Genomic DNA, 13,256 nt, shown 5'->3' with positions numbered 1-13,256 from the left:
AAAAGTGAAACATTTTGTTTGGTGTAAACTAGTACTGTACACACCATTTCTCGAGTTTTTAATGTTTTGTTTTTCCAATGGGCCAACAGACGGGACCCGGGGAATAATACCCCATTCCCGCCTCCAGTGGGGCCTTCTAACTAGGTGCATTTCCCCGACCCCCGCCCACCAACACCGATAGACTTCAAAAATATGTCATTCGTTTGTGCTACGTTTGTGCTGGTGTGTGCTGAAAATTTTTTCGTATGTGCTGCCCTCCTTCCTGAGATATTTAGGAAAACTTTTGGGAGGGCTGTAGAAAGGGGAGCCCCCCCCACTTCCGCGTAGAGGATCCAAAATGGTGTCAATCGTTTATGCTACGTTTGTGCTGAAAAGATTTTCGTTTGTGCTGCCCCCCTTTTCGAGATATTTGAGAGGACTTTTGGGGGAGGGGCTGTAGAAACGGGAGCCCCCCACTTTTGCGTAGAGGGTCCAAAACGGCGTCAATCGTTTGTGCTACGTTAGTGCTGGTTTGTGCTGAAGCTTATTTCGTTTGTGCTGACCCCCTCCCTGAGGTATTTGAGAGGACTTTTGGGGGGGCTGTAGAAACGTAGCCCCCCCTTTCACGTAGAGGGTCCAAATTAGTGTCAATCGTTTGTGCTACGTTAGTGCTGGTTTGTGCTGAAAATTTCTTCGTTTGTGCTGGCCCCCTTCCTGTGGCATCGAGGCGTTATTTGTGGGGGGGCTAGAGAAATGAATTTTAAAAAGGAGGTTAGACGAAAGGTTGAGAAGAGAAAAATTTATGTGTCGTTTGTGCTTGGTTTGTGCTGCCATCCGTAACCCTCTAACCCCTCCCCTCACTGAAATATGGTTTTTCACCATTCGTTAGGATTACGTTACCCCTATTAAACTAAGCGGATTTCTTTTTTTTTTTCAAATTTCATTGCTTTCAACAGCTAAATTGATTCATTATCGCTGAAAAATGCGATTCCTAAAACTTAAGTTCAAAAATTTTATTTTCACCGGTGCCCTTTACGGAAGTTGACGTACGGAAACATGGTGGCAACGTTTTTTTTTTCTTCTCGTTTTTACTTTAAATTCCCAAATATGTTATGTGTAGGTACTTCTTTCATTACGAATAACGATGCATTTTTGACTCGGAAGGGGTACGGTGGAGGGGGTGGAGCTGGGCCCCCAAAAATTGAGTCCAAAATGGAGGGAAATCGATTACGAGTGAATTTTGGTCTCATCGGCGGTCTGATTGATCACAAAACTAGAACACCGTCTGCGGTGCACATCGTAGAATAATTTTGACCCATAAAGCCCCTCGGGGGGGGGGGGGGGTCGTGTGCCCTAATTTTTTTTAGATATGAAAGTTTTGTCGAATTCGAGAATTCTTTGACTGAAAAGTCGAAGTAAATACTCTAATTGAAAGTATTTTGGATATAAAGCACTCGAGACAGACTGCTGAGCGAGAAGAGGAGGGGGGTTAAATCCTCCAAAATTTTGAAAATTGGATTTTTTAAATTTATGTATGTAGGTACGTTTGTGCTTACTTTTCAATCATGTTATGTTATTAGAATCAACGAAGTTAATGTAGCATTTTTGAAATTTCGGGGCATTCAAACCCTCCTTCACAAAATTCTCGAATCCGGAAAATGTTCATAATTTACATAAATAACAAACATACCTACCATTTTCAAAATTTTGGAGCATCTAACCCCCATTCACCTCTTGCTCATTACTCTGTCTCGAGTGCTTCATATCCGAAATACTTACAATTTGAATACTTATTGACTTGACTTCGACTATTCAGTCAAAAACTCTCGAATTCGGCAAACTTTTATAATCAAAATAAGTTGAGGTACATGAACCCTCTCACCCCCCCCCCCCAAGAACCCTCATCGAGTAAAAATTATTTTACGATGCCCCCCTTTCCCAGATGGTTGTTCCAGTTCTGTGATCAAACAAGTCGACGAAACCAAAATTCATTTTTAATCGATTTTTTCCCATTTTGCACTCAATTTTTGGGAGCACAGCATCACTCTCTTCTTCCTCCCTCATAACTCTTCAGGGTCAAAAATGCATCGTAATTCGTAATGAAGCATATATTTTGGGATTTTAAAGTAAAAAGTGGTTTCTTCAAATAAAGCTAGGAAAAAAACGTTTTCACCGTGTACATCTATGTTAACTTCCATAAAAGAAACGGGGAGCTTAGGGAATGGGCACGGGTCAAATTTATGAGCTGAAATTTTCATGGTCTTATTTTTTGGGGATTAATGATTATGAATAAATCTAGCTATCGGGAGCGATGAAATCCGAAAAAAAAAATAATAATTCATCGTGTATAAATCAGGGCCATCACACTTGAGGAGGGAACATAACATGATTGAAAAGTAAGCACAAACGTACCTACATACATAAATTTAAAAAATCCAATTTTCAAAATTTTGGAGAATTTAACCCCCCTCCTCTTCTCGCTCAGCAGTCTGTCTCGAGTGCTTTATATCCAAAATACTTTCAATTAGAGTATTTACTTCGACTTTTCAGTCAAAGAATTCTCGAATTCGACAAAACTTTCATATCTAAAAAAAATTAGGGCACACGGGTCAAAATTATTCTACGATGTGCACCGCAGACGGTGTTCTAGTTTTGTGATCAATCAGACCGCCGATGAGACCAAAATTCACTCGTAATCGATTTCCCTCCATTTTGGACTCAATTTTTGGGGGCCCAGCTCCACCCCCTACACCGTACCCCTTCCGAGTCAAAAATGCATCGTTATTCGTAATGAAAGAAGTACCTACACATAACATATTTGGGAATTTAAAGTAAAAACGAGAAGAAAAAAAAAACGTTGCCACCATGTTTCCGTACGTCAACTTCCGTAAAGGGCACCGGTGAAAATAAAATTTTTGAACTTAAGTTTTAGGAATCGCATTTTTCAGCGATAATGAATCAATTTAGCTGTTGAAAGCAATGAAATTTGAAAAAAAAAAAGAAATCCGCTTAGTTTAATAGGGGTAACGTAATCCTAACGAATGGTGAAAAACCATATTTCAGTGAGGGGAGGGGTTAGAGGGTTACGGATGGCAGCACAAACCAAGCACAAACGACACATAAATTTTTCTCTTCTCAACCTTTCGTCTAACCTCCTTTTTAAAATTCATTTCTCCAGCCCTCCCCCACAAATAACCCCTCGATGCCGCAGGAAGGGGGCCAGCACAAACGAAGAAATTTTCAGCACAAACCAGCACTAACGTAGCACAAACGATTGACACTAATTTTGACCCTCTACGTGAAAGTGGGGGGCTACGTTTCTACAGCCCCCCAAAAGTCCTCTCAAATATCTCGAAAAGGGGGCAGCACAAACGAAATAAGCTTCAGAACAAACCAGCACTAACGTAGCACAAACGATTGACGCCGTTTTTGACCCTCTACGCGAAAGTGGGGGGACTCCCGTCTCTACAGCCCCCCCCCCCCCAAGTCCTCTCAAATATCTCGAAAAGGGGGCAGCACAAACGAAAATCTTTTCAGCGCAAACCAGCACAAACGTAGCACAAACGATTGACACCGTTTTGGACCCTCTACGCGAAAGTGGGGGGCTCCCGTTTCTACACCCCCCCTCACCCAAAGTTTTCCTAAATATCTCAGGAAGGGGGGCAGCACAAACGAAAATCTTTTCAGCACAAACCAGCACAAACGTAGCACAAACGAATGACATATTTTTGAAGTCTATCGGTGGTGGTGGTGGGGGGCGCGGGGAAATGCACCTCTTCTAACTCCTTTATGCTAAGTAGGTACCTATTCCAATAACGATTTTATTTAAAATTGAAAATATTCCAGTGCAAAAGCCAACAGATACCTACTATATAATGATGCAATATTCGCGAAAAAATCTATAAAAGGCGACGGACGTTAGTTCAAAAATAGGTACTTGGGTTTAGATGTAAACAATGCTTTCGAGTTTTGACTCGAAACGTGTGAAAAATAATACACGTAAAATATCGGCAGAGGATAAAATTCTGCGAGGACAAATCAAAAGAATTGAAAAATATGTACACACGTGTGATTTATTGGCAATCGTTTTACTAGCGATCGTATTATTATACCTACCCCCGAGGATTGATGCTTGAAAACGTGCACGTGTTCGTAAATTAATGAGAGGAGACAGTTCAATTCGCCAATTACAAGATCAACAATCAGGTATCTCAAGATGTGAGGGTTTTGCTGCTCACGATAAATGAGGCCATTTTAGAACATTTTGGAAAAAACGCAAAAAACTTCCCTAGCATTTATCGTAACATAAATAGGGGGTGTGCACAAACGTTGGGGATGCGTGCACTATCCAGCACTAACCTAGCACTATCCTTTCAGGTGGTTTTTAACCCCCTTCCATGAATGGAGGGGGGTACCACGTTTCCGTGTACCCACCCACATATTTTTTTAAAAAATTGGGGTGAAGGGGGCGTGCACTAACGTCGGGGATGCGTGCACTGTCCAGCACTAACCCAGCACTATCCTTCTAGGTGCTTTTTACTGCCCCTCCCAAAATGGGGGGGGAGGTATACAGGGAAATGTACCCCTCGTCAGGCTTATCGGGGCTCAGTACACAATGGCACTCAAGGCAACGCCACGCAACACTAGCAACAATACGCAGTGACAGTGTTGCCAGGTCAAAATTTGTGAAATCCCCACTTTTATATTTTTCTAAGTAAAATCTCCCAAATTATGTCAAATACACGTGAAATTTGAGAAAATTTGATTTTAATTCGAAGCAGACCAATTTTATCAAGGGGGGAGGAGCAAAAATCTTGAAAATCCAAACTATAAAATCGCAAATTTTCCAACAACTTTGCTAGTTACTGCATACTTTTATAAGATAAACCATTAAACCCCGCATTTTTTCATGCCCTCCTAACGTAATACTTGATACTTTAAAGGCGTGAAAAAGTTAGAGATAATTAATTATTATGCGCTTTGAAACTGTGTTGAATTCAACTTATTTTTTAAGACAGTGAAAAAATTGAAAGATACAGCTATAGATAAAAAATGAATAAATATGACGTGACTTTGATTTTAAAAATATTTCGGAAATTCAAAAATAATGCATTCATGTTGGGTCAGGTTTGGACAACATCATACTCGTTTCGGGCCAGGTCGGGCTTTTTGCCCGAGAATATCGGGATGGGCTGGGTAAGCCCGCGCGGGTGACCGATGAAAAATTTTGATGTAATCGAGCAGTGTTGCGGAGTGGAACCGAACTGGAACGAACCGGAACGCCAAACCCCTAACTTTTGGGAGAATTTTTGCGGAGTGGAACGGAACCTGGAGCAACTTACAAAAAATTTACTGGAGCGCAATCGGAACCGAATCAATACTTATGGGTTTTTAACGCTCCGACCTCACAAATTCTTTCAACCTGTAATGAACGTTTTGCAAGACTGCAGTGTGAACAACACGTGTTTTTGCTGAAATTTTACCTCAATAAACCAGAAAATTATAACAAAGACATAGTAAATGACATGAAATATACCATTTTCAGCTCATAAAAATTCAAATCCACATGAAATATACCATTTTCAGCTCATAAAAAATCAAATCCTGAACAGTCAAAACACCAAGTAAAACCTTCCAAATTTCATTAGGTGCTTTTTCCCGCCCCCCCCCACCACCGCCAAAAAGGGTCTAAGTAAGGTCATTCGTTTGTGCTTTAACCCTTTCGGAGATATTGAGAAAAGTTTGTGGGGGGCTGGGGAAACGTGAGCCCCTCCCCCACCACGGCCAATTGAGTTGAAAATGGTGTCAATCGTTTGTGCTTGTTTTCGCTTTTCTAATGTCTTTAAACGTTCCAAGATTTTTTCAAGCAAACGGATGTCGAAAATATAATTTTGATATTAAATTTTTCATTTTATTTTTGCCTTGAACTTTTTACACCATAACGAATTTTTGAAAAATACTTATATAGAAATTTAATGCAAAATTTGAACGATTTTCGTGTTCAAAAAATTTTTAATTATTCGAAATGAAACGGCAAGTTTTAGAACAAAATATAAGAAAGAGATACGTAAAATTAGGTCGATTTGAATAACTAAGGCTATATTCGTGTTCAGTGATATCAAAAACATTATACGAGTACATACATATTTCATGTGTCACATGAACAAAACCACTTTTTGAACTTTTACCCGATTTGGGGAAGTGCTGAGGGCCGTGGATGGGATCCAATCAAAAATCTGACGTCATATTCGTGTTCGGCGTCACCAAAAACATACAATTCGATGTATCACATGCCTCAGATTTTTTTGAAAGTTTCGCCCAAATTTGGGGGAGAGGGTGCTCCACCACCGTAGAAAGATCCCATCTCCATACTTGCATATTTAAAAATATCATCAAAATATATATCTTAGAAATTTTTCAGAATTTAAAATGGTAGCACCCTGTTGCAGCGCCATTTTAAAATTTGAACTTTCAACTTTTGAAAATTTCAAAGTGCTTGAAAAGTTCAAAATGCAATGCCCTTTCGAACTGTGGAATCAGTTTTTATCAAAGTACTATTGCTTTGGAAAAATGCCCTGCTGTGTAGTTCAGTACCTCGAGACAATGTGAAAATAATGGAAGCCCCCCCCCTGAGGGGGCTGGTACCAAACTGATTGCGGGTTTCTTACTTTTTGGATGGATAGATATTGTAAAAAAAAATGTGAGCGAAATCGAACGACATGACTCAAAAACGTTGGTCGAATTGACATGGAATGGACTCTACTGTAATTATTAAGGGAACCCCTAATAGACATGATGTTTTGAGGAACCTTAACTCGAAGGGGAGGGGAGCTGCAGTGATATGAGTTCAGGCACAAACGAAATACAAACGATTTCATCAATTTTTTCCCCTTAATTTCCATTTCTAACCCCTTTTTCAAAAACCATTTCTCCACCCCCCCCCCACAAGTTATCCTCATTTTCTTGGGAAGGGGGAAGCACAAACGACGGGAGTTGAAGCTCAAACAAGCACTAACGAAGCACAAACGATTGCCATCATTTTCAAGCCGATCGGCGGTGGTGGGGGGCTCGCGTTTTCCCAGCCCCCCCCCACAAGATGTCCTCACTTTCTTGGGAAGGGGCGAAGCACAAACGACGGGACTTGAAGCACAAACAAGCACAAACGAAGCACAAACGATTGACACCATTTTCAACCCAATTGGCCGTGGTGGGGGGCTCACGTTTCCCCAGCCCCCCCACAAACTTTTCTCAATATCTCCGAAAGGGTTAAAGCACAAACGACCGGACTTGAAGCACAAACGAATGACCTTACTTAGACCCTTTTGGGCGGAGGTGGGAGGGGCGGGGAAATGCACCTAATTTCATTGGGTGTTTTTGGCGCTTCTTTTATGTGAGATGGATTTTAAATTTCATTAAAACACTCTGAATTCAACCATTTTTCAAAATTTTGGGTATTTCAACTTCAATTTTTGCTCCGGACACGAAAATTCTGACCTACATTGAATGCAACCTTCTCTAAAACAAAAAAGAAAAGTCGGAGCGGAACGGAACGGTATTTTTAAGCGGTGCGGAACGATATAAGAAACCGGAACAGAATTATTTTTCATACTGGAGCGGAACCCTGAACCCGGAACGAAATTCATTCCGCTCCTCAACACTGTAATCGAGTATCATTGAAACAACACTACTGACAAAATGGTTGCCCTCCGAAGTCCATGAAAACCCATGCAAAATTTTGCAAATTCGCCCCACACTTGGCACTAAAATGAACCTTCGCCCAACACATGGACAAAAGTTAGGATAGTTTGCCCTCTTCATGGCACTTTAACAAAGTATCACCCTTGACCCTACACATATTAGACCACAATCCATACACGAAAATGTGCTCTAGAAATTGTTTTTGTAATTTTTTTTTTCGGGAACCAAAAAAACACGCTGCCATTCAGAAAAGTGCAATTTTAAAATTATTTCCTTGCACAAAAGGGAGGGTGGACTCTGAAAAAGGTGATTTTGGGGACATGGTCGGAACCGCAAAAACTCGACGTATGTTGGGGAACTTCTCTCGATGCCAAATATGTGATTTTTTCCGCGGCACCCTGCACAGTCAATATCTCGCCTCTGGGGAGCCGAAAGATTTGAAAAAAATTCACGTTGATAGATTCACGTTTCCTCCATACACATATATGTATGCACTGCAAAACCAACTACATACATGTAAGTAATGAAATTTTAGTTTTTTGAGAAAAACTCAAACGCTATGCCCTCTAGAAAAAAAACTAACGACATTATGTCGTTTGTAAATTCAATTCTTTACAATTTTGGTAGCATGAAATTTTTTCGACGCTTCCTTTCACCTCCAGACCAATTTTAATGAAAGGTTATAACTCAAAATGTTTTCCAAACATTAAAATATTTCCTCTTTAAGATTTTATTTTTCAAAGTGTTCTTACGTTAAATGAAGGTACGATACCGGATCTTTAAAATGAGGTGCTATTTATTCCTTACAATTAATTGTAAGTTGATGAAAATAATGAATCAAGTTAAAAAAAAAAAAAGAAAATCAATCTCATGTAAAATTTCACTTTTTTTGAGATATAACCTTATTTGTATTTTGGGTGAATTCAAAATTTTTTATTCGAAACTTGTTGAAGTATGATTTTTTTTCCCCGAAAAAAACGTTTTTTGGCAATTGTGGGCAAGGGGGTGGGATGGGGGAAATTTTGTTTGCTCCAACATTTTTTTAAAAGGCACCCAACAATGTTTCATCAAAATTTCAAAAATCCGGGGACAGGGGCATTTCACCTATTTTACCTGGGAATACCCTTTCTGCTTCCTAAATCAGTTTGGTGAAATCGTATAATTTACACCCTTAAGGGGCGAAAGTGAGCGTTTTAACGACGAGTGTTGTTCACTGAACGAGCCGAAGTGGAGGACGAGTTTACTGAACGGGCCGAAAGCAAGGGAAGCAAAATTTACTCGTTGTTAAAAAATTCACTCTCAGTCTCCTCCCTTATAATGTAAGAGCAGATGAAATACCTACAGGCTACATTTCCATTTGACAAGTCCAATGTTCAGTTTAAGTATCAACATTGTTTACCTTTACTTTTTGAGAATCTGAATCGAATCAACTTTCGTTCGCGAGGTGCAGCTTATAACCGGGTATGGTTTGCTAATAGATATGTAATTTTATTTTTGTTTGATACGTGGCTCTGCATTAGGTGAGGTGCCTTAACTGGTTTTTCAAATTTTGCAATAACTTGTAGGTATTAGCAACCAGACGGGTAAAAAAATTGTCCGCAAGTTTAAGTTTCACTCCAATCGGAATTCGGAGATTATCATGTGGAAGGGGGTTCCCTGTAAGTTATGAACTTGGGTTTCCCATTATACCTATGATAAATTTTTCCGATTAGAACAAATTTAACAATTTTCGACAATTTTAGTGTACAAAAGAGTGAGGGAAGAAAGAGGAAATGCGAACTCACCTGTGCGTACCGATCGACGACTCCTCCGCCCAGGTTCAAGTCAGTGCCCGCAGTACAATTTTCACCAAGTTCACGTTGTGATTCAACAATATGTAGCAATTTTGTCACCACGTCATCATTTACATTGTAAGTAGAAGGTAGGTCTACGGTCGTCTTAGAAATACTCGTCATGTAATAGAGAACTTTGGTAGTAGTCTCTTGAATATCGGATGTATACGAGTAATCTGTAGTGGTCTCATATGCTGTCGTATGTTCCGTACTGGAAGTCCCATAATTTTCATACACGTCAGAATAAGTTCTAGAGTAGAAACGATCGTCTCGATCAGCATGATCCTTTTTTTTAGCGTGTCTTGTATTGACAATATGAATATTATATTTAGAGCTTAATTCACAGTAAACACTCGCCAGAAAAAATAATAATACAAATAAAAGAAAAAATATTTTTTCCATTTCAAATAAGGTATCGAAATTGGTCTTCTAATTATCACGACGATCATCAAACTCGAACAACGTTTCGCACGACTACTGCATGGATAGGCTTTAATAAGTAACTGTTTAAGTACATACCAAATTAAACCAACATCATGATTATACTACAAATTTTGAACAGATGCTTATTCGTTTGAAAATTGTCATTTTCACCACATTTTTCGGTTGAAGAGAAAAATTATATTTTTGATGAATTTTTAAATCGTTTTAAAATTACTCACGTAATGAAAATAAAAACGTAAAAAAATTATTTCAAAAATACGCGCGTAAATTGCAGAAAGTAGGTACTTTTTCCCATAACAAACACATCAATGTAGAGAACGAGTTACCATCAAACTGAAAATTTATGAATCAGCGGTTTTAGTCTTTCAGATACACGAATAAGAGTCGCGCAAGCGCTTTTAACACCCTGACTGGAGAATTAACATTCGATGAAAAATAGGTAGCTGATAGAGAAAACGTCTTGTTGTGTGATAATTTAGTTTTAAGGATCGCTACGAATAAATTATAACTAATCATAACTGCAGAGGAGTAGCCAAGTTGGGTTCAGGGTCATCGCTAAATCAATAGCTATAAACTGTGATCAGTTCGTATCACATTCCAAATCCAAATGTTATGTTTTTTGTTTATTTTAGCTATTCCTGGGTACCTATTCAATATTATCTACCTACATTTTACATTTTGTAAAAATATGATTTTATTGATAAATTTTGAAAATGTTCAGTCTTGAGAAAACTTTTTGTAAAAAAAAAATCGTAATTTGCCTACTGGGTATATGGATTATAATTAATTTTCGAAAACTGGTTTTTCTTTTTCAAAATCAAACTTTCTGAAAATATATTACTGTATTACTCAAACTCAAAAAAATGTGCATGTAAATTTAAAAATAAACTCCTGAAATTGGGAAAAAAATGTTTTTTTTTTTTTTTTACTTCTATTCTCAACCCGGGGGAAAAAGTTCAAACTTGGCCATACATGATCATGTATGGTGGATGAACTCGAGCATACATGATCATACATAAACCGAAGTTTCCATACATGCTCATGTTACAAAATTGTCCCCCACATGATCATACATGTCATATATGATCATGTATGATCAAGTATGATTTAGTGTAACCATGATCATGTGTAAATGCGGGGATTTTTTTAAACATGAACATGTATGATCATACTTAAAATTCGAGAATGTATGAATTTTTATAATAAAAACATTGTCAGTATAAAATATATGGGATGATTTGCTGAATGGTATAAGTACATACGATGTGCTAAGAATGCAAGACAAATGTGGATAAATGAATTTCAGACATTTTTCCAGATTATAGACACTTTTCTAGATTATAGAATAAAATGTATGATATAAAACATGCAATTTCATACAAATGATCCATACATGAGCATGTGGGGGACAATTTTTTAGTATGATCATGTATGAAGTCGTCATACATGATCATGTATGGCCAAGTTTGAACTTTTTTCCCCGGGAATACAGAAAAGGGTATTCCCGGTTAAGATAGGTGAAATGGCCCTGTTCTGAGATTTGGAAAATCATGATGGATTATTGTTGGGTACCTCCAATAAAAATTTTCGAGCGTAATTTCCGCCCCCCCAACCCACCCCCCTTGGTCAGTATAGCCAGAAAACGTGTTTTTTGGGAGAAAAATTCGGTATTCATGAGTGATGGGGATAAAATTCTAGTACCACGCGGAATGTGTAGGGAAAGCCTGGATCTTTCAACACGATTTTTTTCAAAAAATTTTATTGTAGTGGTGGGGGTAAAATTGACAAAAGAAAACTTTGAAGCGCCACAGCTCCGAAGTGAAGGGTACTACACAAAAACTGTTTTCGCCAAAATGTGTCTTTTTACAAGTACTTTCTTCCTACCAATCTATAAAATTGAAGTTTTGTCTGCAAACGGCTCATTTTTGCAAAAAACCCTGAAAAAGATGCGTTTTTCGCGTTTTTTTGCAAAGTTATGCAAAATATGCGGAAAATGTATGGAACAAAAATATTAAGCGTGAAATTTTACCCTAGAAAACGTGTTCAAAAGGTGTTCAAAACGCTCATCTACTGAGCTAAGCGCGCGCACACATCATATCTTTGCAGCAAAAGTCATGAGATGAGGTATTATGGCATCTGCACTATCTGACAATTGTCACCTTGGTCATGCCGCTACATAGTATGGGATGATAAATCACTAGGTACCTACAAACTTGTCAAAAATTCCTGCTTTTGCTAAAATTATCAAAAAAATCCCAACTTTTCTCAAAATTTCCAAAAAAGTCTCTCTCGTTTTTTACCAAAATTATTGAAAAATACCTTTTTTGACGTTATATTAAGAAAGTCCTAATATTTTTTGCAGAAACGACCAAAAAACTTTGTTAGTACCTATCCAAAATTTTGAAATTTCCTTATTTTGCCAAAGTGATCCTAAGAAGTCCGTGTTATGTTTTTTGCCAGAATTGTCTGCAAAGTTCTGTTCTTGCCTAAATTGTCAAAAAAATCTCGTTTGCGTCAAAATTGTAAATAAGTTCCTTTTTTGTCAAAATTATAAAAAAAACTCGTATTTTTTGTAAAAATTGCTAAATGAAAACTCTTGCTTTTGCCGAAATGTTCAGAAAATCTTGTTGCCTAAATTGGCAAGAATTCTTGATTTTCCCAAAATTATCCTAAAAAGTTCTGTTTTTTGCCAAATCATTGTCAAAATAATTCAAAATTTAATTTTTTCTTAGTCATTTCAAAATAAATAGGTTTTAGCTAACATTTTCAAAACTCCTGCTTTTTGTCAGAATTGTCGGCAAGTTCCTTTTTTTTTGACGGAATATTGTGGGCAAAGGGCTTTTTCTGATGAATTATCCAAAAAATTCTATTTTATGCCAATCTGACCCGAAAAAAATGTGCAATTATACTTGTAAATAAAATGATAGGTAGGTCTGGGTACCTATGTTTATCACATCTATATATACATATACGATACACAATGTATACTTTTTTCAGAATATTATGTAGTAGGTATGGGTAAAATTAAAAATGCTAAAAAATTTATTTTTCAAACGATTTGTCCCTCATGATTGGAATTGTTTTCCTCTCATTGTCAAACCTGGATCAAGTTAGTCAATTTTTTTATAGTTTGTAATTTACATTTAAAAATATAAATACGATAGTATAATTCATCATTCGATTATTTTTGGAATCACTTTTTTTCATTCACTTTCATAAGACGTTGACCCGATTTTTCTATAACCGTGTAAATTACCCCTCGATTTTGGGACATCAATCTGATTTTGAACCAATCCATTTTAG

The 13,256-nt window shown here is 37.7% G+C and overlaps 1 protein-coding gene across 3 annotated transcripts in view; it reads right to left on the bottom strand.

The window, feature by feature from the left end:
• LOC135845613 (probable G-protein coupled receptor CG31760) overlaps positions 1–10,161 on the bottom strand; it is a 425,069-nt gene extending 414,908 nt beyond the window's left edge. For all 3 annotated transcript variants that reach the window (XM_065364298.1, XM_065364296.1, XM_065364297.1), the window contains exon 1: positions 9,462–10,161. In XM_065364298.1, the coding sequence (XP_065220370.1) occupies positions 9,462–9,911 (450 nt within the window). In that variant the 5' untranslated portion in view covers positions 9,912–10,161. The remainder of the gene's footprint in view (positions 1–9,461) is intronic.
• Between the last annotated feature and the right edge of the window lie 3,095 nt (positions 10,162–13,256).

Source organism: Planococcus citri, chromosome 4, assembly GCF_950023065.1.
Source record: "Planococcus citri chromosome 4, ihPlaCitr1.1, whole genome shotgun sequence".
NCBI lineage: Eukaryota > Metazoa > Arthropoda > Insecta > Hemiptera > Pseudococcidae > Planococcus > Planococcus citri.
The sequence above is the reverse complement of the archived record's forward strand: the minus strand, read 5'-3'. Positions and strand labels throughout refer to the sequence as shown.